Below are 26,682 nucleotides of genomic sequence, written 5' to 3'. Positions count from 1 at the left end.
CTTATTTCCCTCCCTTTCTCCTTCCTTCCTTCCTTCTGTCCTCCCTCCCTGTTCTTTCTCTCCCACTCTATTTTCCTGCCTTCCTTCCTTCCTTCCTTCCTTCCTTCCTTCCTTCCTTCCCTTTTCTCCCTCCCTCCCTCATGTCCTCCCTCCCTTTCTTCTTTCTCTCCCATTCTCCCTTCTTTTCCCCTCCCTTTCTTCTTCTCCTCCCTCCCTCCCTCCCTCCCTCCCTCCCTCCCTCCCTCCTCCTTCTCCTTTTCTTTCTTCTCTCTTCATGTACATATGTGTATCCACTTGGAGGCTGATAACATCCAATTCCTTGGAAGTTCCCAGGACATTTCAGGAGGTGAGTTGTGGCCCAGCCCAGGCAAAACTCAAAAGACAAACAAGGCGATGCTTTCCTATGAGTGATTCAAAGCTGCCTCCACAGAGTTGGTTCTGCAGGTTGGGCTTGGGAAACCCCCCACCCCTCCCGGCAGACCCTCCCAGGCCCAGCCACAAGCCCCCCTCCATGTTCCATGGAGGCCTCCCACAGGATGTGTCATTCACAGCTGTGTTTGGCTGGAAGTCAATCAAAAATGTCTCTGCCGAGTCCCAAACTGTGCCCAGGTGCCATTTTGGAGGTTTAAGCAACTCAAGAGCTTGGTTGGGGGTGCTGTGTGACTTGTCCTTTTGTCTGCTAGATGTGGGATTCTTCCCCTTCATTGGAGAAAGAACAGTGACTCAAAGTAAACCACCTACAGGGTGAAGGTAGGGCTAATTTGTTTGTCTCTCCAATGGTGGTAGCCAAAAATACTGAAATGATGAGTCAATGGGCTTGCATCCCTGGCCTTCCCAGAACTGGTTACTTCTAGAGATAGATTGACACATCTGGACAACAGGAACAGAACAGAACAGAATAGAATTATTAGAATTAGAATTAGAATTAGAATGAACAGAATAGAATAGAATAGACATAATTAGAATAGAATAGAATTAGAATTAGAATGAACAGAATAGAATAGAATAAAATAGACATAATTAGAATAGAATAGAATAGAATTAGAATTAGAATTAGAATGAACAGAATAGAATAGAATAGAATAGAATAGAATAGAATAGAATAGAATAGAATAGAATAGAATAGAATAGAATAGAATAGAATAGAATTAGAATTAGAATTAGAATTAGAATTAGAATGGAATACAATACGAGACTAGAATAGGATTGCCTCCTGCTCCTGCCCCAGCAAGGTCAACCTTTTCCCTTTTGTAATTTCTCTTCTTCTGCTCGCCCACATTTCCCTCCCTTCCCACCCGAACCAAGTCATAATGCAAAGGAGGCTTAATCTCTCCTGTAAGCCCCGGGATAAAGGAAGCAATTATGCCCCCCCTTGTCTCCTGGTTTCAGGCACCCCCCATCTCTGGATGACAGGACTGGAGAGGAGAAGAGAAGAGAGGCCAGGATCTTCTCTGCTGGAGACCCTCAGTCCTACCTACAGCTTTCAAAAAAACACCCCAAAACCCTTTGGGGCCCTTGGGGCCCTCTGAGCTGGGTGGTTTTCTTGCAGACGTTTCAGGACCCATACTAGGTAACATCATCAGTGCTAGCAGGGAAGAGGAGGAGGAAGAGGAAGAAGAAGAGGAAGAGGAGGAGGAGGAGAAGCAGGAGGAGATCTGTAGGGTCCTTGATGCTCTCTGAACTTGATGGTTTTCTTGCAGATCTTTCATGACCCAACTAGGGAACATCATCAGTGCTAGAAGGGAGTGGTTTGCAGAGAGGAAGAATGGGAGGAGGAGGACGGTGGGGGTCTTTGGTGCCCTCTGAGCTTGGTGGTTTTCTTGCAGATCTTTCATGACCCAACTAGGGAACATCATCAGTGCTAGAAGGGAGGGGGAGAGGAGGGGGAGGAGGACAGTGGGGGTCTTTGGTGCCCTCTGAGTTTGGTGGTTTTCTTGCAGATCTTTCATGACCCAACTAAGGAACATCATCAGTGCTAGAAGGGAGGAGGAGAGGAGGGGGAGGACGGTGGGGGTCTTTGGTGCCCTCTGAGTTTGGTGGTTTTCTTGCAGACGTTTCAGGACCCAGCTAGGGAACATCATCAGTGCGAGAAGGGAGGGGGGGTTGTAGGGAGGAGGAGTTCCTCAATTCCTTCCTTCCTCCCTCCCTCCCTTCTTTTTCTTGTTCCCTCTCTTTTCTTTTTCCTTCCTTTTCTTGCTCCCTCCCTCTCTTCTTTCCTCCCTCCCTCCTTCCTTTTCTTGTTCCCTCCCTTTTCTCTTTTTCCTTCCTTTTCTTGCTCCCTCCCTCCCTTCTTTCCTCCCTCCCTCCTTCCTTCTTCCTTCCTTTTCTTGTTCCCTCCCTTTTCTCTTTTTCCTTCCTTTTCTTGCTCCCTCCCTCCCTCCCTCCCTCCCTCCCTCCTTCCTTCCTTCCTGGCATGTGCATTTGGCCCAGGCGGGCGTGTTCTCGTTTCGGCGGCTGCCAAATCCACCCCCGCCGTCGCAGCCGGCGAATTCTCCATCATCCGCCCACACAGCCGAGGCCGGCGCGGCTCGCCTCCGCAGGAGAAGCCCGTCCGCTCCTTGAAGCCGCCGCTGGTGTCGCTTCCTCCCGGCCGGCCCGGCCTCTCCTTAACTGCTGCTCCAGGGTGGGAGAGGCCGGGTGGGGGTGGGAGGACTCAGATGGCTGCAGGGGAAAAGAGGGGATAAGATCCGGTTGCAATCGCTGGCCAAGAGTGTCACATTAGCAGGTTGCGTGCGAACCGGCCTTCAGCAAGGGGCTGGACTACATGATCTCTAAGATCCCTTCCAAGTCTTTTATTCTCTTATTCCACCATCCTAGAAAGTCAAAGCCGAGAACGAAAGCGTCCTAATTCTTGCTTTCCGTCCCAGGCAGCAAAATCAGGCGGGCTGAGCCTTTTCCGACAACCCAGCCCCAGGAGAGACCCTGCCTTCCCCCCCCCCCGCCCGCCTTCCCACAAACCCCGGCCTCCTGGTGCGTTTCCAGGCAGGCCGCCCTGGAGCGCAATTGAGCTGCCTCCACCACCCTCCTCTCTCCTCCCTCTCGTCCTCGTGCGCCTGAAGAGCCCGCCCGGGCCTCGCTTTATCCAGGAGCCGGCAGGTGATGGATGGAGTTTTTTTGATAGTTCCCCAAAGACGGCGGCGGCGGCTTTATTCAGCCCGGTTTCTGTCTGCGGGGCTAAATTTAGCACGGGGATGGGAGACGCGCTGAGGGTCCGGAGAACAGAAGATACAAAATGTGTGTGTGTTTGTGTATGTCTGTGTGTTTGTGTATGCTGTGTGTGTGTGTGAGAGAGAGACACACAAACACACACACACACACACAGAGAGAGAGAGAGAGAGAGAGAGAGAGAGAGAGAGAGAGAGAGAGAGAGAGAGAGCGGGAGAGGCAATCCTATTCTAGTCTCTCCTTCCAGCCACATTGTGGGTGGAAGGAGAAGAGCATGGCTGGAAAGGCTGAAATTTTAACAAGTTGACAGATGGAGAGGAGAATAGGAAGGAAGGAAGGAAGGAAGGAAGGAAGGAAGGAAGGAAGGAAGGAAGGAAGGAAGGAAGGAAGGAAGGAAGGAAGGAAGGAAGGAAGGAGTCCAGTAGCCTTGAGGATGGAGGAAGATAAATGGGCCTGTTGCAACTACCTGGAGGGAAGGACTGCAAAGCATATTGTTGTTGCAGGCAAATATGCATTGTAAGGCAAATATGCATTGTAAAGATCACTTGGAGGTGGGAGATACTTCCAATGTAATCTACCAGATCCCCTGCATGGATTGCCCCTATGACTATGTAGGACAGACAGGGAGGAAGCTAACCACCAGATTGCAGGAACACAAGTGAGCGGTCAGACGAGGAGACCCAAACTCACTGGTAGTCTCACACTGCAATGAATGAGGACACGCATTCAGGTTTGCAACAACTAAAATTGTTGAACGAGCAGGCACAAAAACAGCCAGGGAAGTGATTGAAGCCTGGGAAACAGACTAACAACTTAAGAAGCCAGCCAATAACACACCCCAATCAACATCTAAAAGCCACTTATGACAGGCACTACAAATACCACACACATTACAGCACACGCTCTGCTAGAAAGAAGTTCCCTGAAGTTGGGCTCCAGCAGGGGTCCAAAAGCTCGGGAGACAAAACATGTTATTGCATTGATGACGCTACCTAGTTTGGTAATGAAATATCTGTGAGAAAACCCCCAAAGTCAGCACCAATGACCCCATAGTCTTCTTCCTCCTCCTCCTCCTCCTCCTCCTCCTCCTCCTCCTCCTCTTCTTCTTCTTCTTCTTCTTCTTCTTCTTCTTCTTCTTCTTCTTCTTCTTCTTCTTCTTCTTCTTCTTCTTCTTCTTTTTTCTTCTTCTTCCTTCTTCTTCTTCTTCTTCTTCTTCTTCTTCTTCTTCTTCTTCTTCTTCTTCTTCTTCTTCTCCTCCTCCTCCTCCTTCTCCTCCTCCTCCTCCTCCTCTCCACAAACTCCATTCTTTTCTAGCACTGAAGATGTTATTTATTTGTGTAATGAAAACCACCAAGCTCAGAAAGCAAGAAGCCTTCCTTTCCTCCTCCCCCTCCTCCTCCTCCTCCTCCTCCCCCTCATCTCCATAAACCTCTGCAAACCACACTCCCTTCTAGCACTCAGAGAGTACCCAGCACAATTCAACCCTGAGCGACACATATTCTCTTCTCTCGATATTGTCATTGTTGTGAGCTGCCTCTAATTCAGCCGGTCTTGAAGGAAAGGGAGCGAAAGGGTTAAGCACCGGGCCATTCATGGATTACAGGTCTCCATCTAGGGCTGCAATTACCCCAGAGATGCTCAGTTCTGTTTCTCCCTTGCCTGGAAAATATTTAAAAATGGAGCGAGGCAACCTTTTCTTGCCTTCCCCCTGGGGAAGCCCCACTGGATGGGCTCTTGGCCGACGATGCTTGAATGCGTGCACTCTCTTCTCCGAATTAAGAGGGCTGTGAATCTTACAGGGGGAAGCAAAAGGGACCTTTGCTGGTAAGCCCCCTTGACGGGGGCTCATCTGTCTTTAGCCCCCATTTCAGGACCAACGAGGGAGCAGCGCCTGGATAATTTTAACCCATCTTGGTGGGGGGGAAAATGAAGCCAATGGCAACGGGAACAGGACCACCAGGAAATCCGTAGTAGGGGATTTGAAACAAGTACTTTGGAAGCATCAGGCGTGAAAGAGCAGATCCGCTCACGAAGGTCCAATGAAAGTGGATTTATTGCTAATCATGCTATGGACAGGAGTTTTCTCTGTGCGCTTGTTGACGTTGGATAAGGGCCAACCGAACTCAAAAGGGGTCGTACTGGTACTGTGACTATGTAGGGATTCCCGGCTGATTCCCCTTTCAACGCCACCCCCAGGTTTTGCCACTCCTACCCCTTCAGAAGAAGCCAAAGGAAGATGGAAGAAGCCTACTCTAGGGAGGAACATTCTTGAAGGCGAGGTTGAATCCAGGTAATTTAATGGACCAGCTGGACGGACAGCTCCATTAAATTATCTGAAGCTTATTTTCAAGAATGCTTCCTTTTACATCCCGTAGGAAGGTAACGGTGGCAGATTGGGGACATCCTATGGGATGTACTGTGCTGGCTGGGGAATTCTGGGAGTTGATGTCCACCCATCTTCAAGGAGCCCAGCTTGAAAAATGCTGATCTAGCCCAACATAGGCGACAGGCAAAAGCTTTGCAGAGTTTCCAGCAGGTTTTTTCCCCCACCTAGCCTACAAAAAAAAAGCCAGGATACGACTGACTCCAGGTTTCCCATATTACAAACCAGGATTGGTGGCCGGTGTTAGAGATGGTTTCTTCCCAGCATGCAACCCTGAGGAGATTGATTGCTTGGCTTATCGGCGAGGGGATCCAAACTTTGTAACCTAGCCTGACCCTGTCGGCCAGGCCGGCTGAGGATAATGGGTATTGTGATCTGACTAACGCTTCCTCCTGACACAGCCGTGTCTTGGTTTGGCTGATAGAGGGAGGTAGAAAGGGTGGCCTCTCCGTCATCTGCCTATTTGTAACTTGGGGAGCGTCAGGCTCCGAGCAATGGCACTGAGGGATGTTTTGGCAGGCTAATGCCAGGCCCCACTGGGGATTGTGTTGCTCAGGTAGAGCAGACATGTTTTTCCAAACATGTTTATTTTTAAAAAGCATCTTAATAGGTTAGGCTGCTAAAGCAGGACGGACTATGGAGGACAGCCACCATCTCCCTTCTTGCTAGAATCCCAGCAGGAAAGACACAGGGCTTTGGAGCATAAGCAGAATTCCTCCTTTGCCTTTGCCATTCAGGATCTGCTCAGATATGCCCACCTCACCCGGAGCTGGCTTCCCTAGGAGAGTTGTAGTCCCCTAGGTGCACTCAAGGGGCAGGGAGTTCCTCTGATTCATCAGCCAGGAGGATGAAGGGAGGTGCAGGCAAAAGGGAATAGGACAGGGTTAGGGTTACATCACCGTGAACTCATAGAGCAAGATGGACATTGCCAACAAACTCGGAGTGCTTGGGTATGGTTAGGAGGGCACTGACCTTTCTAGCCTGCCCTATCTATGTTTCCTGGTAAAATACATGGGAAAATCCCATTGAAGGAAAAATCCACTTAGGGTTAGGGTTAGGTCCCCATGAACTCATAGAGCAAGATGGACATTGCCAACAAATTTGGAGCGCTTGAGTATGGTTAGGAGGGCACTGACTTTTCTAGGCTGCCTTATTCATGTTTCTGGTAAAATACATGGGAAAATCCCATTGGAGGAAAATTCCACTTAGGGTTAGGGTTAGGTCCCCATAAACTCATAGAGCAAAATGGCGACAGTGCACGTGCCCACAGAGAGGGCTCTGCGTGCCACCTGTGGCATGCATGACCTAGGTTCGCCACCATGGGAATAGGTTGAAGGTCAGAAAAGAGAGCTGAGTATAGGTCACATTTTAGAAAGGAAGAAATCAAACCCTGATGGCTTAGATTGGGGTGTTTTAGGATGGATGAACTCAACTCCATTAAGATGGGTGGACTTCAGTTCCCGGAATTCCCCAGCCAACATACTTTAAATTGAGCGAACTTCAGTTCCCAGAATTCCCCAGCCAGCATGCTTTAAATTGAGCGAACTTCAGTTCCCAGAATTCCCCAGCCAGCATGCTTTAAATTGAGCGAACTTCAGTTCCCAGAATTCCCCAGCCAGCATGCTTTAAATTGAGCGAACTTCAGTTCCCAGAATTCCCCAGCCAGCATGCTTTAAGATGAGTGGACTTCAGTTCCCAGAATTCCCCAGCCAGCATGAAGGGAAAAAAATGGGGAAATACTGGGTTAGGAGATGGTAGATTTCCTTGTTAATAGGAACAGAATCTCCTCTCTGCTTAGTTGGTATACCTGCAAAGAAACTCAAGCATTGCAAAAGATCATGAGGACCGCGAGATTATGTTTGCCAAAGGAATTAAAAGCCTGGATGAGTGTGACAATCCTGTAACGTTCTCCTTTCCAGAAACTGAGAACTGTGGAAATTTTTTTTTAAAAGAACCAATACCGGTGACCCTTCAGGGTGAAATAATCAGCCCATTTCACAGAAATAAGAAAGGCTATGCTAATGAAAATAGAGAACGTTGAACGTTTTTCAAGCTTGACAATTTTAAGATGTGTGGACTTCAACTCCCAGATGCTGGCTGGGGGCGGGGGGGGGGGGATTCTGGGAGTTGAAGTCCACACATCTTAAAATTGCTAAGGTTGAGACAAACACTGATGTAGAACTCTTTAGAAAAGGACAGGAGAGAAGAAGAGAGAAACGAACAGTTTCCTCCTTGAGCAATTTACAGTAAAAATCCATCTTTTTCCTCCCAACCCATCAACTTAAACTTATTTCAATCCGACTCGATCAACGTGGTCTAAACCAGCCTTCGCTCGAGGGACAGAAAAGCGGGTTTGAAAATCACAGCTTGTGAAAGAGGACCCCAGAAGGGAAAGATGGACAGGGGGGAAAAAATGAAGATGTCAAAGAAACCTATGGTTAGCTCTCTTTTTCTCTTGGAACATATCGTGCCCTGGCCCAAAGATGCTTTTTTCACGAGGCAACTGGACTTTCTTGTTTTTCTTTGAAGACATTTCGCTTCTCATCCAAGCTTCTTTGGCTCTGACTGGATGGTGGAGAACGGAAGGATTTATACTCCTTGCAGACTGCTGGTCATTTGCCTTCTTTGAGAGAGTCACTGAGGCCACTTGGAGGTTTGTCTGTGTCCTCAGGGTCACCTGAGTGGTGCAAATAGGTGTGGAGCCTTCTTGGAACTGCGGAAAGGTCTGTGTTGTAGACTGGAGAGAGAGGATGTTGTGACCCTCCGCCTCTATTGACCTGGATGACTGAGAATCTCCATAGATATCTGGCAGTTCCTGGTTTGTGCGTAACAACAACAAGAAGAAGAAGAAGAAGAAGAAGAAGAAGAAGAACAAGAAGAAGAAGAAGAACAAGAAGAACAAGAACAAGAACAAGAACAAGAAGTTGGAAGGGACCTTGGAGGTCATCTAGTCCAACCCCCTGCTCAGGCAGGAAACCCTATCCCATTTCATACAAATGGCTGTCCAGTCTCTTCGTAAAAACTTCCAGTGTTGGAGCATTCACAGCTTCTGGAGTCAGGTTGTTCCACTGGTTAATTGGAGAAAATTTCTCCTTAGTTCTAGGTTGCTTCTTTCCTTGGTGAGTTTCCATCCGTTGCTTCTTGTCCTGCCTTCAGGCGCTTTGGAGAATAGCTTGACTCTCTCTTCTTTGGGGCAGCCCCTGATATATATATATATGTGCAGTTCCATTTATATACAGACAGACAGATAGACAGACAGAAACCAAGAACTGCCAGATATCTATAGCATAGCATAGGAGATATATTTAGCATAGGTGGTGGCCCATATGCGTCACTTAAGTCGCCGAGATTTGCGTTTTGCAAAGAAGCAGGGAAACGGGATGGGCTAGAAATCCGAATGGCTTTTTCTGGCATCAGGAAGGCAGCGAGGAAGCATCGGTCCATTTTGCAAAAATGCAGCGCCCACCACAGGGGTCACAGGAGGGTTGCCGGGCTGCAAGAAATAAATCTTTTAGCACCGAATGAAATATTCACAGCTGCTCCGACTTCATCTTTCCGTTCGTGTCCGTGTGTCTGTGCCAGGGTGGAAAAGAGGAACTTCTTTGGTCCAAATGCATGAAAAGAAGCCCGGCCTATGGATCCACTGTAGGCACACAGGAGAGAGGTTGTCAATCCGTGGGAGTGGAAGACTCCCATATTGGAAAAAAAAAAGTCTGTATTCCGTATGTCTGCTTAAAGGGATCTGGCCCACAGATTGCAGAATCACAAGAGTTGGGAGGGAGCTTCGAGGCCTTCTAGTCCAACCCCCTGCTCAGGCAGGAAACCCTACACAGGTTGACTTACAAGAGTTTGTTTTGTGACCGTTCAAAGTTAAGGGAAAAAAGGGACTTGGGACCGTTTTTCGCATTTAGGACCGTTGCAGCCTCCATGTGGTCACGCGATCAAAATTTGGACGCTTGGCAGCTGGTTCACAATGATGACAGCCGCAGCGTTCTGGGATCACGCGACCCCCTTTTGCGACCTTTTGACAAGCAAAGTGAAGGGTGAAGCCAGATTCACTTAACAGCCCTGTTACTAGCCCAACAATTGCAAGGATCCACTTAGCAAGAAAGGTCGCAAAATGGGGCCAAATTCACTTAGCACATGTCTCACTTAGCAACATAAATTTTGGGCTCCGTTGTGGTCGTACGTTAAGGACTACCTGTACCATTGGAGCATTCACAATTTCTGGAGGCAAGTCGTTCCGATTCTAACTCTCGGGAATTTCTCCTTAATTCCAGGTTGCTTCTCTCCTTGATTAAGTTCCATCCGTTGCTTCTTGTCTTGCCTTCTGTTGCTTTGGAAAATAAATTGAGCCACCCGGCTTCTTTGAGGCAGCCCCTCAAATATTGGAAGACTGCTGTCATGTCACCCCTGGCCCTTCTTGACATTAAACTAATACCCCATCTATGTTTCTGGAAGTTTTAAATCCGATAAATGTAATCGTTCAGTTTGGCAATTTCTCGACTTTGGAATGAGCTTAGATTGTGGGCAGGGGTGCAGGGACGGCGATGCGCATGGGACCTGCTCCCGTTGCAACATCGTTGCCTAAGTGTTGAGCCCGGTTGTAATTAAGACCAGGGACGCCCAACTGGGATCAAGCCACTCAATCAATCAATCAACCCAGATCAATCGATCAAAATCGGCCCATCTTCCCCTCTCTATTTTCCCCTGAATTTCCCCAATCCTCTGATGCACTTGAGCTCTTTCTTCCACTGCCCAACCCATCAGCCACTCCCTTTGGAGGCGGGCAGGGTGGGGGGGAGGGCGAGAGAAAGAAAAGGCGCCTGGATGATTTGTCAGTAATTGATTTCTCAGCGCTTCAGGTCAACAACAAAAATCTCAGTCACCATGGCAACCCTTCCCCGGTGCTGCGCCTGGGAGGGGGCTGGTAGGAGGCGGGGCCGAGTTCCTCCTCTCCGAAAGGCCTCCGTGCCAGTCCCGAATTTGCTTCCGTTCGAGGGATGCAGTCGGAAGCTGGAATGTGTGCACAGGTGTCCACTGGGGTGGGGGCGGGAGGGGAGTGGGCAGAAGGGGGCTTTGGGTTTTGGCCAGGGACAGTGGCTTCCCTACGGAGAGCCCAGAGAAATTCTCCATCAATAATAATAATAATAATAATAATAATAATAATAATAATAATAATAATAATAATAATAATAATAATGATGATGATGATGATGATGATGATGATGATGATGATGATGAAGTTGGAAGGGATCTTGGAGGTCATCTAGTCCAACCCCCTGCTCAGGCAGGAAACCCGATACCATTCCAGACAAATGGCTGTCCGGTCTCTTCTTAAAACCTTCCAGTGTTGGAGCATTCACCACCTCTGGAGGCAGGTTGTTCCACTGGTTAATTGTTCTGTCAGGAAGTTTCTCCTTAGTTCTAGGTTGCTTCTCTCCTTGACTAGTTTCCATCCGTTGCTTCTTGTCCTGCCCTCAGGTGCTTTAGAGAACAGCTTGACTCCCTCTTCTTTGGGGCAGCCCCTGAGATATTGGAAGCCTGCTGTCGTGTCATCCCTGGTCCTTCTCTTCATAAAACTGGACATACCCAATTCCTGCAACCGTTCTTCATATATTTTAGCCTCCAGCCCCCTGATCATCTTTGTTGCTCTTCTCTGTACTCTTTCCAGAGTGTCAACATCTTCTTTATGAATCATGGCGACGAAAACTGGGTGCCGTATTGCAAGGGTGGCCTTATCAGGGCCACTAATACTAATTATACTAATACTTCTCACAATCTTGATTCCATCCCTCCACTAATGCAGCCTAGGATTGTGTTGGCTTTTGGTATTGAGGCTAGCCGGCTGTTGAGAATGCCATGATTCCTACCTGGAGCAGGGAGTAGACTTGATGACCTCAAGGGACCTTCTTCAGGTGTGGAGGTGAAGATGACACTTTCCAGGGTTACTGGTGTCCATGCCGCTTCTTGCCTGCCTGTACCCGCCATAGATCCTGCTTCCTTGCGATCTTGGCGGCTGCAGAACACTGACGATTGTCAATTTGATCTGCTGGCCTGAGAGACAGGAGGCAGTGAGTTCTAGTCCTGCCTTAGGCGTGAAAGTCAGCTGGGGGTGATTTTGGGCCAATCACCAGGAGGCAGTGAGTTCTAGTCCCATTTTAGGCATAAAAGCTGACTGGTGACTTTGGGCCAATGACCAGGAGATGGTGAGTTCTAGTCCCACCATAGGCATAAAAAGTGACTTTGGGCCAATCACCAGGAGTTGGTGAGTTCTAGTCCCACTTTAAGCATAAGTGACTTTGGGCCAATCACCAGGAGTTGATGAATTCTAGTCCCACCATAGGCATAAAAGGTGACTTGGGGCCAATCACCAGGAGACGGCGAGTTCTAGTCCCACCATGGGCATGCAAGCTGGCTGGGTGACTTTGTCCATCAGTTTCTCAGTTCAACCTACTTCACAGGGTTGTTGTGGGGAAAATAGCAGGAGGAAGGTTGCCTTCTTTAGAAACAATAATACAGGATAAAAACCAACCCACTCAGAGCAGCTTTCACGATGCCTTTTAGACTGTTTGAACCTTCGAGGCCCAGAAAGTCCTTTCCACTTGAATGCATTTCACGGCTGTTTTTCTCTCTCCCTTCCTTGTGCACAGAAAATCCCTTCACGTGAAAATTGTGGATGTCGAAGAATATGAGAAAAAAGACAGTTTCTTCATTGAATTGGGCCAACCCCGTTGGTTGAAAAGAGGGATCTCCGGTAAGTGGGGTATCAGCAGGTGGAAAACCTCTCTAGGGCAAGAGGAAAACAGCCCCTAGGGTGGCAGTAAGATGGGCTGGCTTTAGGGCTGGCTGGTGAAATCAACCCATCTTAACGCTGGGGAATTCTGGGAGGTGAAATCAGCCCATCTTAAAGCATGCTGGCTGGGGAATTCTGGGAGGTGAAATCAGCCCATCTTAAAGCATGCTGGCTGGGGAATTCTGGGAGGTGAAATCAGCCCATTTAAAGCATCTGGCTGGGGAATTCTGGGAGGTGAAATCAGCCCATTTTAAAGCATCTGGCTGGGGAATTCTGGGAGGTGAAATCAGCCCATTTAAAGCATCTGGCTGGGGAATTCTGGGAGGTGAAATCAGCCCATTTTAAAGCATCTGGCTGGGGAATTCTGGGAGGTGAAATCAGCCCATTTTAAAGCATGCTGGCTGGGGAATTCTGGGAGGTGAAGTCAGCACAACTTAAAGCATGCTGGCTGGGGAATTCTGGGAGGTGAAATCAGCCCATTTTAAAGCATCTGGCTGGGGAATTCTGGGAGGTGAAATCAGCCCATTTTAAAGCATGCTGGCTGGGGAATTCTGGGAGGTGAAATCAGCCCATTTTAAAGCATCTGGCTGGGGAATTCTGGGAGGTGAAATCAGCCCATTTTAAAGCATGCTGGCTGGGGAATTCTGGGAGGTGAAGTCAGCCCAACGTAAAGCATGCTGGCTGGGGAATTCTGGGAGGTGAAATCAGCCCATTTAAAGCATGCTGGCTGGGGAATTCTGGGAGGTGAAATCAGCCCATTTTAAAGCATGCTGGCTGGGGAATTCTGGGAGGTGAAGTCAGCCCAACTTAAAGCATGCTGGCTGGGGAATTCTGGGAGGTGAAATCAGCCCATTTAAAGCATCTGGCTGGGGAATTCTGGGAGGTGTAAACAGCCCATTTAAAGCATCTGGCTGGGGAATTCTGGGAGGTGAAATCAGCCCATTTAAAGCATGCCGGCTGGGGAATTCTTGAAGTCTTAAAAGCTGCTAGGGTTCAGAACCACCGACGTGCTGTATTGATCTGGCTCCTTTGCAGCCAGAGGTGATCACAGATAGTGCAAATGGGGTGAGGTCCAATGCATCTTCTCTTGCCTGGCCCCCTCAGAGAGCCTTTAGCAAGGGTCCTGCCTGGCCAAACAGCTGGTGGTGGTTTCTCCAAGGGTTCCTCAGAGCGGGACCCTTAGGAGCCCAACAGACCAGCTGCTTCTCCAATGTGGAGGCTGTTTGTGAAAGCTGAAAGCAGAGCAGAGCCAGCATTGGCTGGATCCAAGGCCCATGCTTCCCAGCTGACAGAGCCTGCAAGTTCACTATACTACAGGTAGTCCTTGACTTATGACCTCAGTTGGGACTGGAATCTCTGTTGCTCAGCGAGGCGTGAGTGAGCCACACCCAGCTTGACCACCTTTTTTTTGCCACGATTGTTAAGTGGACCCCTGCCGTTGTTAAGTGAGTCACATGGTGGTTAAATGAATCCAGTTTCTCCCACTGGCAATCACATGACCCCGGGATGCTGCAACGTGCCGGTTGCCAAGTGCCTGAATTTTGACCGCCTGACCCTAGGGATGCTGCAGCGGTCGTAAGTGCGAGGACCGATCGCAAGCCACTTTTTTTCCAGTGCCTCTGGGGCTTCAAACAGTCGTTAAACGAATGGTTTTGTAGGTCGAGGACAACTTGCCGGAGGGCTGTTTTCATGGGGCTCCCCACCCAGTTTAGGCTGTCAAGTTTTGGCGCTACCTTCTTAAGTTCATAGAAGTTTCTGGCTTTGTTGACGGGGCAATTGCCTAATTTCTCTTTCTCTGTTTCCCTGTTTGCAGCCCTCCTGCTCCATCAAGGTAAGCCCCCCTCCCCTCCCCCCTTTTTCTCCTTTCTCCAACTAACTCCTTCCACAATTGGATTGACTCCATATTCCCCCACCCACCACCCATTCTCTACTCTCTACCTGTCCATCTTTCTTCCTTTTTTGGTAATCCTATAGTTGTATTTCTCCTCGTTATGCTCTCTTTCATTGTTTTATTGTTCTATTATCTTACTTCTATTCTGCTCATTTCTTTCTTTTTATTGTTGTAAGCCGCTCTAGAGTAGCCCCACGGCTAGCTAGACGGCAAATACATTTAACAAGTGGTAATGAAATAACAATTGGGGGGGTACTTACTCTGCGATACTCTGCATCGCAGGCATTCTTTTTGGACCCAGTTCTTAAAACTGTTGATGATTTTTCCCCCCCTCCCTTTCTAGTCAAAGCAATGTACTCGGTGTTTGTTGCACCCATTTTGCAGAGAGGGTGATTGAGCGCCTAAGGGAAGAACAGCACAAGGCTCTAAATGTTTGCTGAAAATAACCTCTGATTTTACTCGGGAATTTGTTTTCCTTATGCTAGGGAGTGGCAGTCGTTTGAAACCACTTTGGGAAAAATGGAAAATATCCTCTCAAATCCAGGTCAAAGGCAGGTCTCTGCGGTTTCCTTGTCGCATTTGCAAACGAACCAAGGAAGAATTTAGCAAGGGGGGTGGGGTGGGGGGTTGGCATTTCCCTGGACAATTCTAGTGATGTAGGCTTGATCTTAAGTTGCAGGGGAAAATGTCCCCCACCTCCCTATAAGGAGCAGACAAAGGGATGGTCATGTCAAAGATATACTATTCCTAAACAAGGAGGCTTGCTTATTCATCCCCACTGATGTACCATTCTTTCAGGGAGTTAGCAGATCCTAAATGTTTCCCCAGCGTGTCTTAAATGGTTAGCAAATTGTGGGTATGAGTTTGTGTGGCGCATAGTGTCACAGGGGTTAGAATGCAGTATTGCAGGCAAACTCTGCCCACAGCCAGGAGTTCGATTCTGACCGGCTCAAGGTTGACTTGGCCTTCCATCCTTCCCAGGTCGGTAAAGTGAGGACCCACATTGTTGGGGGCAATAGGATGAGTCTGTAAACGGCTTAGAGAGGGCGGTAAAGCACTGTGAAGCTGTATGTAAGTCTAAGTGCTATTGCTATTGCCTTCCTTCCTTCCTTCCTTCCTTCCTTCCTTCCTTCCTTCCTTCCTTCCTTCCTTCCTTCCTTCCTTCCTTCCTTCCTTCCTTCCTTCCCAGTAGTCAGAATGCAGTATTGCAGGCTAACTCTGCCCACAGCCTGGAGTTCAATCCTGACCGGCTCAAGGTTGACTCAGCCTTCCATCCTTCCGAGGTCGGTAAAGGGAGGACCCAGATTGTGTCGGAGCAAGATGCTGACTCTGTAAACTGCTCAGAGAGGGCTGTGAAGCGGTGCATAAGTTTAATTTGTGTTGCTATTGCTAATTATATCCTGCTCTCCCTTAAGTAAGCCATTGGATCTGCACCGAAGTCAAGCAGAATTCATAATTTCTTTATAATCAACCCTGGAGGTTTTCAAGAAGAGATTGGACAGCCACTCATCCAGAATGGAACAGGTTCTCCTGCTTCGGCTGGATTATAAGGCCTCCAAAGGTCCCTTCCAACTGTTATTCTGTTAAAACACCTTTGGGAAATGTGAAATGAATCTCCCAGGAAGGCGAAACAATTCCTTCAGGGGAGGTGAGTGGGCAGACGAATCGGCAGGTGCACGTGTCTCCTTCACACCTCCCCGGCCCAGGTGCTGGAAATGGCACCTGCCAACCAGAATAAACCTTTGCCATCTTTCGCCCCGCCTGGCTTGCTGGCAACGTGGCGGACCCTGCCTTACTCCTTAGCCCGACTGGACTGGGAGGAAAACGTTGTCAGTCAGCGCATAGATCCCAGATCCGTGACGACTTGCCTGCTCCTCAACATCTGTGCCAGGGAGGAGGGGGGTGGGGGTGCCACGAGAGGCTGTGCGTAGGAGAAAGTGCGTGTGCGTGCCTGAGCATTTTGTACATTAGCTCCGTTCTGGGGGAGAGGGAATGTGTGGGTGAGAAACTATGCACTGTGCATAGGGATGGGAATGCGCTGCAGTTTTTGAGAGACAGCCAGCCTGTCCTGCCTTAGAAGACCCTCCTTGCTTGGGAGAAGAACCCCCCCTCTCCTCCAGCACCTGCCAAGAGACCGGTGGGTTTACAGGAGGTGTGCGGCAGAAACGGACACGGAAACAGAGTTTTGCCAAAAGGCAAAAATTTAAACCCGGCGGAATCAAGAATCCAGCCTCCTTGTTCAAAATGTCCAGAACCTTGCTCCCGAGTACATGATGTTAGCTAGTTTGGCTTGTGAAATGTCTGCCAGAAAACCAACAAGCTCAGAGAGCTGCAGATATTCTCCTTTATTGGCAGAGAGACATGCAAGGAATGGATTAGCATCTGCAATAAGGGAAGAAGGCATAGGAAAGAAGGACTGGGGCTGACATGATAGCAGTGTTCCAATCTCTCAGGGGCTGCCCCAAAGAAGAGGTAGTCAAGCTGTTCTCCAAAGCCCCTGAAGGCAGGACAAGAAGCAACGGATGGAAACTCATCAAGGAGAGAAGCAACTTAGCACTAAGGAGGAATTTCCTGACAGTGAGAACAATTCATCAGTGGAACAACCTGCCTCCAGAAGTTGTGGGAGCCCCAACACTGGAAGTGTTTAAGAAGAGCCTGGACAGCCAGTGGTCTGGAATGGCACACGGTCTTCTGCTTGAGCAAGGGGTTGGACTAGAAGACCTCCAAGGTCCCTTCCCAGCTCTGTTAAATCTGTTCTGTCCCCCCCGATTCAATCTGTATCCATTAAATGTCCCAGTCAGGCTCTCCAACCTTGGCAACTTTAGGACTTGTGGACTTCAACTCCCAGAATCCACATCTTCAAGCTGCCGAGGTTGAAGACCCCACCCCCCCTACCCTAAAAAGCTGCCGGCTTTAGGAATCAGAGAACTAAGGAATATGTCAAAGAGTGATTTATTCTGACAGTTAAAGGAATCTTTTTTTTTTATTACATTTATATACCGCCCTTTCCCGGAGGACTCAGGGCGGTTTACAGGGTAATTAAAAACAAAATACAAAAGTTAAAAAACCAAGTTTAAAAAAAAATTAAATTTATCCCTGTGTAAGTAAAACCCCAGTTAAAATAAAATTAATCTTCCCTAGTTAGGAGCAGTGTATGTATCTACCGGCTCTAGGGACAAACAGTAGAAAATAGACCAAAAAACAAGCAAGCAAACAAACAGACTAAACTAGAAATGGAGAGCTCTAGATTTGAATTTCAGTTCAGCCAGCTGACTTTGGCACAGGCGCAGTCCTACCTCGCAGGATCGTTGGGATGAAAACAGAGGAAAAGAGGGAGGGAGTATATAACCATCCCGTCCAATCAAGCTCTTGGCTGCTGTTATTTCTTTTTACTTAGCCGACGGTGACAGAAAACTCTCCGCGGAGGAAGAGGAGGCCTGGAGAATTGCTGAGATGGGGAAACCCATCCTTGGGGAAAACTCGCGCCTGGAGGTGATCATAGAAGAATCCTACGACTTCAAGGTAAGCAGCAAAGTACGAAGTTTGGGCTGCTTCCCCTCACCTCAAGCGAGCCATGGTGGGAAAGGCCGTTTGGGGTCTGAAAGCCAATTGACCTCTGCATTTTTGAACCCCTGTTTAAACTTCAGCTCAGGGAACTTTTGAAATTCAAAAGTAGTGTTGGGATAGAAAGATGATAGATAGATAGATAGATAGATAGATAGATAGATAGATAGATAGATAGATAGATAGATAGATAGACAGGAATGGATGGGTAGATAGATATAGATAGATGATAGATAGATAGAGATAGATGATAGAGAATAGATAGATAGATAGATAGATAGATAGATAGATAGATAGATAGATAGATAGATAGATAGATAGACAGATGGATAGACAGACAGACAGAAATGGATGGGTAGATAGATATAGATAGATAGATGATAGATAGATAGATAGATAGAGATAGACAGAGAATAGATAGATGTTAGAGATAGATATAGATAGATGATAGAGATAGATAGATAGATAGATAGACAGACAGACAGACAGACAGACAGACGGATGGACGGACAGACAGACAGACAGACGGACAGGAATGGATGGGTAGATAGATATAGATAGATAGATGATAGATAGATAGAGATAGATGATAGAGAATATATAGATGATAGAGATAGATAGATAGATAGATAGATAGATAGATAGATAGATAGATAGATAGATAGATAGATAGATAGATAGATGATAGATAGATAGATAGATAGATTAAACTGTACTGTGTATTATATTGGCTACAATCATTTGCAAAATTGCACAGCAATATAGATACATTTTAATGCATTTTTTTAAAAAAAATCTTTCGATTAACCTAATGAATGACATAGAATGAACGGGGAATGACAAATAAAGAAAAAAACCCCAAACTGATCGAGTTGCAAACACGAGAAGCCAATCCAAATGGAAATTGACAATATTTGCTCACCGCAACCATCCACGATTCCTTGAAGAACAATGTCCTATTAGTATTATTGTGACTGTTCACTGAAAACGGGGCTGTGCAGAACGCCTCTCCCTGCCTCAGTTGGCGCCTTCAGCCTGATCCCTTGGTGGCTGAGAAAATCCCTGGGGGGCTGCTGTTCTGGGGAGATGTGCAGAGAGAGCCTGCAGGGATTTTTCAAGAACACCCCCCCGGAACCACATGGGAATCAGGCGGCTGCGTCTTTTTCTGGGAAGTGGTGTGACATCTCCCCGTGCCACCCTCCTGCACTGGTGCTTTCTTGATGCTGAGTAGAGAGGTGACTTGTCAAGGGCCCCACCTCCCCAAAACCCAGACAGCCACAGGGTGATCCTTCCAAGTAGAACATCATCGCCATCACCACCATCATCATCATAGAGTGGGAAGGGACCTTGGAGGTCATCTAGTCCAACCCCCCCACACACACACACTCAGGCAGGAAACCCTTTACCATTTCAGACAATTGGCTCTCCAGTCTCTTCTTAAAAACTTCCAGTGTTGGAGCATTCACCGCTTCAATTTCTTTATTGTTCCTCACCCATAGACAGAATCTTGGCAAAGTGAAGTCAACCGCCAGCTCCATAAAATGTATACAGATAGTCCTCAACAGCAGCGGCACTGAAGGAAGTAACTTACAATTGTTTTTCCCACGAACGACCGTTGCAGCATCCCCGCGGTCGTGGGATCAAAATTTTGGGGCTTGGCAACCGGGATGTTATTAATGATGTCTGCACTGTCTCAGGGTGAGGAGAGAAAGGTCATAAAATAGGGGCCAAACTCTCTTAACAAGTGTTTTGCCTAGCAGCAGAAATTTTGGGCTCAACTGTGACTGTAAGTCGAGGACTGCCTGTAGTCTGGGAACCGTTAGAGGGGAGCTGCCTTCACCCTCTTTCTCTCACACAAACTCTCTGAACTCAACTATCTCTTACTTCGCTGGGAATCTGGCCCCTCCCTCCCAGGAATCCAGACCAGGACAATTCACCCCATCCCTGCTGGGTTGGCCAATGTCAAAATTGCCATGTCTGAACGGCAAAGAAACAGAGGGTGCCACGCTGAACAGGAAGCCATGGAAGAGAACGCAAGTTGATTGGTTGGTGCCACAGAAGGGTAGTCAGCCCTGAATCACTGCAGGGCGTCTCAAATTTCCCAGAATCCCCTAGCATTTCCAGAGGCATCATGGGACATTTGCAAACCATAAATGTCCAGATCTCACCCCAGCCGACCCCTGTCTGCTGCCTCCAGTCTCCCAATCTGGAGCTGATCCAGATGCCAAGTCCGGCTCATCAACCCAGCCTCTTCACCAATTCTGTTTCTGCCGCAGAACACGGTGGACAAACTCATCAAGAAAACCAATCTGGCCCTGGTGATTGGCACACACTCCTGGCGGGAGCAGTTCCTGGAGGCAATCACTGTCAGCCCAGGTAAGTGACACCCCCGTCCCCGCCCCCCACCCATCCACCCCTCACTACCACCAGCTTGGAGGGATCAAGAAACAACATCTTCAGGAAATCTGCTCCAGGAAATGAAAACGCCAACAAGCTAGTAGACAAAATGCTGGGGTACAAAATCTGCACATTTTGTATTGCAGAATTTCTCCCCTTGGCAGGTTGAAGATGGGTGGACTTCAAGCCCCAGAATTCCCCAGCCAGCATGCTTTAAGGTGGGCAGACTTCAACCCCCATCCAGCTGGAGAATTCTGGAAGTTGTTTACCTAGCTATCCTCTCTCTCTCTCTCTCTCTCTCTCTCTCTCTCTCTCTCTCTCTCTCTCTCTCTCTCTCTCTCTCTCTCTCTCTCTCTCTCTCTCTCTCTCTCTCTCTCTCTCTCTCTCATCTCTCAACCATTTATCTGTCTTCTATCATCTATTATCTATCTTATCTGTCATCTATCGTTCATCTATCTTCTATATCTATTATCTATCTAGTATCTCTATCTTCTATCATCTTATCTATTATCTCTGTCTTATCTATCTGTGCATTTCCCTGGCCCAGTTCATGGAGCTGAGGTCTTACATTCACTGTCCTTGGGGTGCACAAGCCGGGCTCCTGTGGCTACATTCTGTACTGCTTCCAGATACTCTTCAAGGGCAGCTCCATGTAGTCCATACAGGAGAGGACCGGGGCACGAGTGACTAAAAGGAGGGCTTCAGTTGGAGTCAAAATCCACACACCTTAAAGTTGACCAGGTTGAGAATCAGGGCTGTCAACCGTCTGTTGTTGTTCAGGAGAGAAAACTGCACTGCGGGAAGAACAGACCGGGATTAGATTGCAGAATTTAGCTAGCTTAGCAAATGCTGGTGACCCACAAAGGAGCAAGCAAACCAGAATGGCTGATGGCCATATGTCACCCTTTACTCCCTGCTAAGAAAATGCTGGCTCCTCTGCTCTGCCTGGCATGCACACGCACACACACACACACACATACACACATTCACTCAGAGACCGATATACAAAAACTGTCCCCACTGGAACCGTCGTTCTCTGAACGCAGAATTCATGTGAACAGACAATTGTGTGGCTGTTCTTGTCCCTCCCGCTTGGAATTAATAAGCTTTGGAGATAAGAGACATTGAGAGTTGTGTTATTAAATCAGGCTGCCTCCGCCTGTGAATTTTCCTCCCCACAACCAGAGGGGAAAGAGGCAAAAAAGTCAGAGTGGACAGGGCTGCCGTCCTCTGGACATTTGGATCTCCTTTTGGGAGTCAATGCTGGCCAGACTTTTCCCTTGCTAAGCAAGGCATTTGTTAAGGGAAGTCGGGCCTGAGTTTACGGCCATTTGTGCCGTGGTAAAACTAATCACTGCGGTTGTTAAGTGAATCATGCAGTCATTAAGCAAGTCCGCCTTCCCCCATCTGCTTTGGTTATCAGAAGCTGGCTGGGAAGGTGTTCCTTCCTTCCTTCCTTCCTTCCTTCTTTCCTTCCTTCCTTCCTTCCTTCCTTCCTTCCTTCCTTCCTTCCTTCCTTCCTTCCTTCCTTCTTTCTTTCTTTCTTTCTTTCTTTCTTTCTTTCTTTCTTTCTTCCTTCCTTCTTTCTCTTTCTTTCTTTCTCTTTCTCTTTCTCCTCCTCCTCCTCTCCACAAACCCCACCAACTCCCTTCTAACATTGATGTCGTTACCTAGCTGGATAATGAAACTTCTGCAAGAAAACAACCAAGCTCAGAGAGCACCGGGGACCCCACAGTCCTCCTCCTCCTCCCCCCCATCCCCATCCTCAACCCTCTCCTCTCCTTCCTCCTTCCTCCTTCCCTTTGGTTTTCACAATATGCACCCAATATAGGACAATTTGAGCCTGGGCCTTTGTGGCTCGAATGCGAACTCCGGAGTGATTGTGTGACCATGGAGGTGTTCATTTTTTTTCTGTTTCTCCATGGTATTTTCAATAGGTTTTCCAAAGTGCAAAATTATCAATACTCTATTTTGCTTCCAAAGGGTATCACAAGAAAATCGTGACTATTCTGTAAGCAAAATTGTGAATAAAATGGGTAGAATGACCTGAAAAACTGCTTAAATGTGCTGTTATCGACTCTGAGCTGATGCTAGCATACATTTCTGCAGAATTTTGATATTTCCTAGACTAGTAAAAGGAAATAATAGGGGCTGGATTCGAATCCCTTTGGAGGGTTAGCCCCCGTGTGATACCAAAGAGCCGCCGTTGGGTCTGGCGCTGATGCTCTTGCAAGGCCAGGGCGCCCTCTATCGGTCAACATCCTACCTAACGGAAATTTAGAACTTTTTTTGTGATGGTTTTGTTTCCGGCAATATTTTTAGCTCTTGTCAAAAGCCTTGCCTGTATTCTCTATTCGTTTGCCTGGAATTCATCTCTTGTCATCCATCACTTGGCCTGATTTTTAATTTCTCTAGTTGTGGTTAACAAACAAAAAAAAAACCTTGGGGAGCAGCAGTTGGGTTGCAACTTACAGCAAAGAAAAACAGGATTTTGCTGCAGGCGTGTCTTTTTTATTTCTTTTTCTGAATGTTCTTTCTACCAATGGTGGTGGTGGTGGAGGAGGAGGAGGAGGAAATCTAAAATGGTTATGAAATAACGCTCTAAACCCTGACCCAACTGATTGCAATGGTGTCAAGTGGCAGATGGTTCCCTCCAGTACTGGAGGTGGAACCACCATGAAAAGCCAACAGAAGAGAATATTTGTAGCTCAGGGGTGAACTGTGGGGTCCTCAATGCTCTCTTTGCTTGCTGATTTTCTTGCAGACATTTCATGACCCAGCTAGGTAACATCATCAGTGCTAAAGGGATTGCGGTTTGTGGAGAGGAGGAGGAGGAGGAGGACCATGGGATCCTTAGTGCTCTCTGAATTTGGTTGTTTTCTTGCAGACCTTTCATTACCCAAACTAGATAACATCATCAGAGCTAGAAGGGAGTAGGATTTGCTCATTTTATCATCAAGGAATCACCAAAACCACTTCCACCAACACTGACAGGGCAAGCCACTAGATACAAAATGAGAGGAAACTGCACTCCCTACTAATATTGATGAAGTTAGCTAGTTGAGTCATGAAACGTCTGCAAGGAAACCACCAAGCTCAGAGAGCATCAAGGACCCCACAGTCCTCCTCCTCCTCCTCCTCCTCCTCCACCATCCTCCTCCTCCTCCTCCTCCACCACCACCACCCTCCTCCTCCTCCTCTTCCTTCACAGTCTTTCTCCTCCACCCCCCTCCACTGTCCTCCTTCTCCTCCTCCTCCTCCCCCCAAACCCCACTTCCTTCTAATTCAGAGAGCACCAAGGACCTCACATTTTACGCCACTGTCAAATTTTGGGTCCCAGCTCTCTACCGGTCTTTTTTCTGCCCACCTTGCCCGTTGGGGCTGAATGCCTGACTCAGGACTCCTTGCCCTAGGTGTTGAAGACGAGGATGAAGACGGGAGAGAGGAGCGGCTGCCGTCTTGCTTCGACTATGTCATGCATTTCCTGACAGTCTTCTGGAAGGTTCTCTTCGCCTGCGTGCCGCCCACCGAGTACTGGAATGGCTGGGCCTGCTTCAGTGTTAGCATCATGGTGATTGGCATGCTGACTGCCCTCATCGGCGACCTGGCCTCCCACTTCGGCTGCACGGTGGGACTCAAGGACTCCGTCAACGCCGTCGTCTTTGTGGCCTTGGGCACCTCCATACCAGGTGTGCTAGCCGTCTGCCCGGTTCACACAAGGCTCTTAGCCCGGTCAGCCGTCACGGGTGGCTCTCGACTCAGGACGGCCACGGAGCCTGGAATTTTGGCCATCAAGTCATTGTGGTTGTGAGTCCGAGGCACCACGTGATCGCCACCAATTTTACCTTTGTGCTGTGCAGGTTCTGAGGTTTTGCTTGATAAAAAAAATTGCAGGAAACCAGAAGTTGCCTTCAAGCGTTACGTTTTTATTCAGCTGAACAAAGACGGGCTTCTCTAAAAAGAGACGAAAAGCCCCAAATATCAGAAAACCCTTATTTTTATACCTTCTTTGATGACATAAGCAATTCACCCAGCAAAGCTGACACACATAAGATCAAGACTTTGCCCTTTAAGGCTGGCACACTGTGGATAAGAAGGAAGAAAGCAGAAGTAGCTAAAATGTTCCCTTTTGGGGTGTTTCCCCAAGACACCATATGTTAGGATATGGGGTGTTTCCTTTGCTGTCCTTTCATGACCCTGCATTCATGGTTCTGCAAGTGGCCACAGATAGCGGGCCCCCTGCACGTATTCACAATTGATCCTGTCCCCTAAGTCCGGGTCAACAATCGTGTTACGATCATCCTAAAACGAGTCACACAGTCATCAAGTGAACCCCGAGGAATGCATACGTGAATCCAGCGTTTCCGATGGGTGATTTTCCGATATTTTCTGCTGGAAAACCTTTACGGCTGATTTTCCCGCAGAAAATACCAAAAAAAACCAACCCTCATGGTCCACTTAATGACCTTGTTATTCAGACTCCAGTCAGTCAATAACTGTCCAACTTCCAATCGTTCGTTTAGTGACCATTCAGAGTTATAAGGGCACTGGAAAAAGTGACTTAGGACCATTTTCCATACTTCCGACCATGGCAGCCTCCCCAGGGTCTCATGATCAAAATTTGGACACTGGGCAACTGACTCGCATTTATGATGGTCGCAGCATCCCAGGGTCAGTTGATCCCCTTTTGCGACCTTCTGACAAGCAGAGTCAATGGGGAAGCCAGATTCACTTAGCCACTGTGGCACTGTATTGTTGTAAGTTGAGGACCACCTGTACACATGGGCTGTGAAAGTGGGGAGACAGTGTGTGTGGGGGGGTCCCTGACGGGAGAAAGGGCTGTCTGGTTTTCTGGACTTGTACATCCTCACTGCTCTCCTCTTTCCGCAGATACCTTTGCCAGCAAAGTGGCCGCTCTGCAGGACCAGTGCGCAGACGCGTCCATCGGCAATGTGACGGGCAGCAACGCGGTCAACGTCTTCCTGGGCCTGGGCGTGGCCTGGTCCGTGGCGGCCATCTACTGGGCTTTCCAAGGCAAAAACTTTGAGGTGCAGACTGGCACCTTGGCCTTCTCCGTCACCCTCTTCACCATCTTTGCCTTCGTTTGTATCAGTGTCCTCATGTACCGCCGGCGGCCACACATAGGGGGAGAGCTGGGGGGTCCCCAAACTGCCAAAATCCTGACCACCTGCCTCTTTGTGGGCCTCTGGCTGATCTACATTCTCTTTGCTGGCCTGGAGGCCTACTGCCACATCAAGGGTTTCTGAAGGACATCAAAAGAAGGATGTGGCGAGGGAGAGTGGACACCAAGGGCCTCACTTTGCGGCACCTTCAGCAGACCCAATGTCCATGAAGCTCCTTCTTCTCCACCGTTTCAAGCTTCTTTTGAAGAAAAACACCCTCTATCATCTAGATGGAAGGCAGATCTAGACGGAAGACACCCTAACCCTCTCTTCTACCAACCTGTCCATTTTGACCTACCCCATTTTCAGGCATCTTCTGATGGCTGGGCACCTCTTGTTTTCCAACTGGAGACCTCTTCTCCCTTCTTACTTGTCTCTAGCAAGGGACTCCGATCCATTCCAATCTTGGGATGTCCCACTCACGGAGACTAAGGGTGCAAACCCAGAGGATTGGAGCAGGCATCTGTGTTAATCCCCCTGCCTCAATTGCTACGATTCTTTGGCCCTCCCAAGGAACCCAGTTGTGTTTCTACTCAAGTGTCTTCCCGTGGCTATCTTGTCTTCTCCAAGCTGGCACCCTTGGCCTGGATCCAAAGGAAGATGTTCTCTCTGCTTTAGAGCACACTCACATACACACAGAGAGAACTGGAAACAGACCTTTCTCCTACTCTCTTTTTTGAGGTGGGAGGAGGACACATTGAAGAAGGTCTGTGTCAGAGGCAAAATAAGACGCATTATGATGTCTCTCCTACTGCTGGACATTTTTGGACACATTCTTCGGCTCGAAGCTGGAGTGAAATCAGTTCTGGAGAAGACTGACCAGTTTTAGCTGTCCCAATTCATGGGAACAACAGAGGGGGATATATTTGGCCTCAGTAGCAGCCCTTTCTCAAGTTCCAATATTGAGGGCAGGAGAACGGATGATCAGTTGAGGGATCTTGCTGGATTTATGGGTACTGGGAAATAGTTTGGGCAGAGACACAGACTTCTGTGGAAGCTACAGGTTTCCAATCTTCTGCTTTACTCTCTTGGACAAAGGGGTTAAAGAAACCATGTTCCTTCTTATCCCCATGTTAGTGGGGAAATTGCACACACCCCTCAGTTGATGTACCCCATGTAAAACAGGGTGCTTTCTTCTGCTCCTCTATTTATGTCCACCTCCCTGAAGACTCCTTCCTTTCTCCCTAGAAGCCTATGACCACAGCTGGATGGCAGGTTCGACCGATGGGAATCAAGATGGCACCTGGGATGAATGAACCTTTGTGCAGGTTCTCACACACTCATTGCCTGATGTGGGAGCTTG

General features: G+C 48.2%; 1 protein-coding gene across 1 annotated transcript in view; it reads left to right on the top strand.

The window, feature by feature from the left end:
- The window catches only part of SLC8A2 (solute carrier family 8 member A2), a gene marked incomplete at both ends in the record, with an annotated part of 28,944 nt that extends 3,481 nt beyond the window's left edge, over positions 1–25,463 (top strand). Inside the window, 6 exons of the mRNA XM_081334330.1 lie at positions 12,202–12,305; positions 14,158–14,175; positions 17,633–17,757; positions 20,076–20,175; positions 23,610–23,885; positions 25,087–25,463. Coding sequence (XP_081190456.1) covers positions 12,202–12,305; positions 14,158–14,175; positions 17,633–17,757; positions 20,076–20,175; positions 23,610–23,885; positions 25,087–25,463 — 1,000 coding nt within the window. The remainder of the gene's footprint in view (positions 1–12,201; positions 12,306–14,157; positions 14,176–17,632; positions 17,758–20,075; positions 20,176–23,609; positions 23,886–25,086) is intronic.
- Positions 25,464–26,682: the final 1,219 nt, after the last annotated feature.

Source organism: Vipera berus (assembly GCF_964194415.1).
Source record: "Vipera berus genome assembly, chromosome: 9".
Classification (NCBI taxonomy): Eukaryota; Metazoa; Chordata; class Lepidosauria; order Squamata; family Viperidae; genus Vipera; species Vipera berus.
The sequence above is the reverse complement of the archived record's forward strand: the minus strand, read 5'-3'. Positions and strand labels throughout refer to the sequence as shown.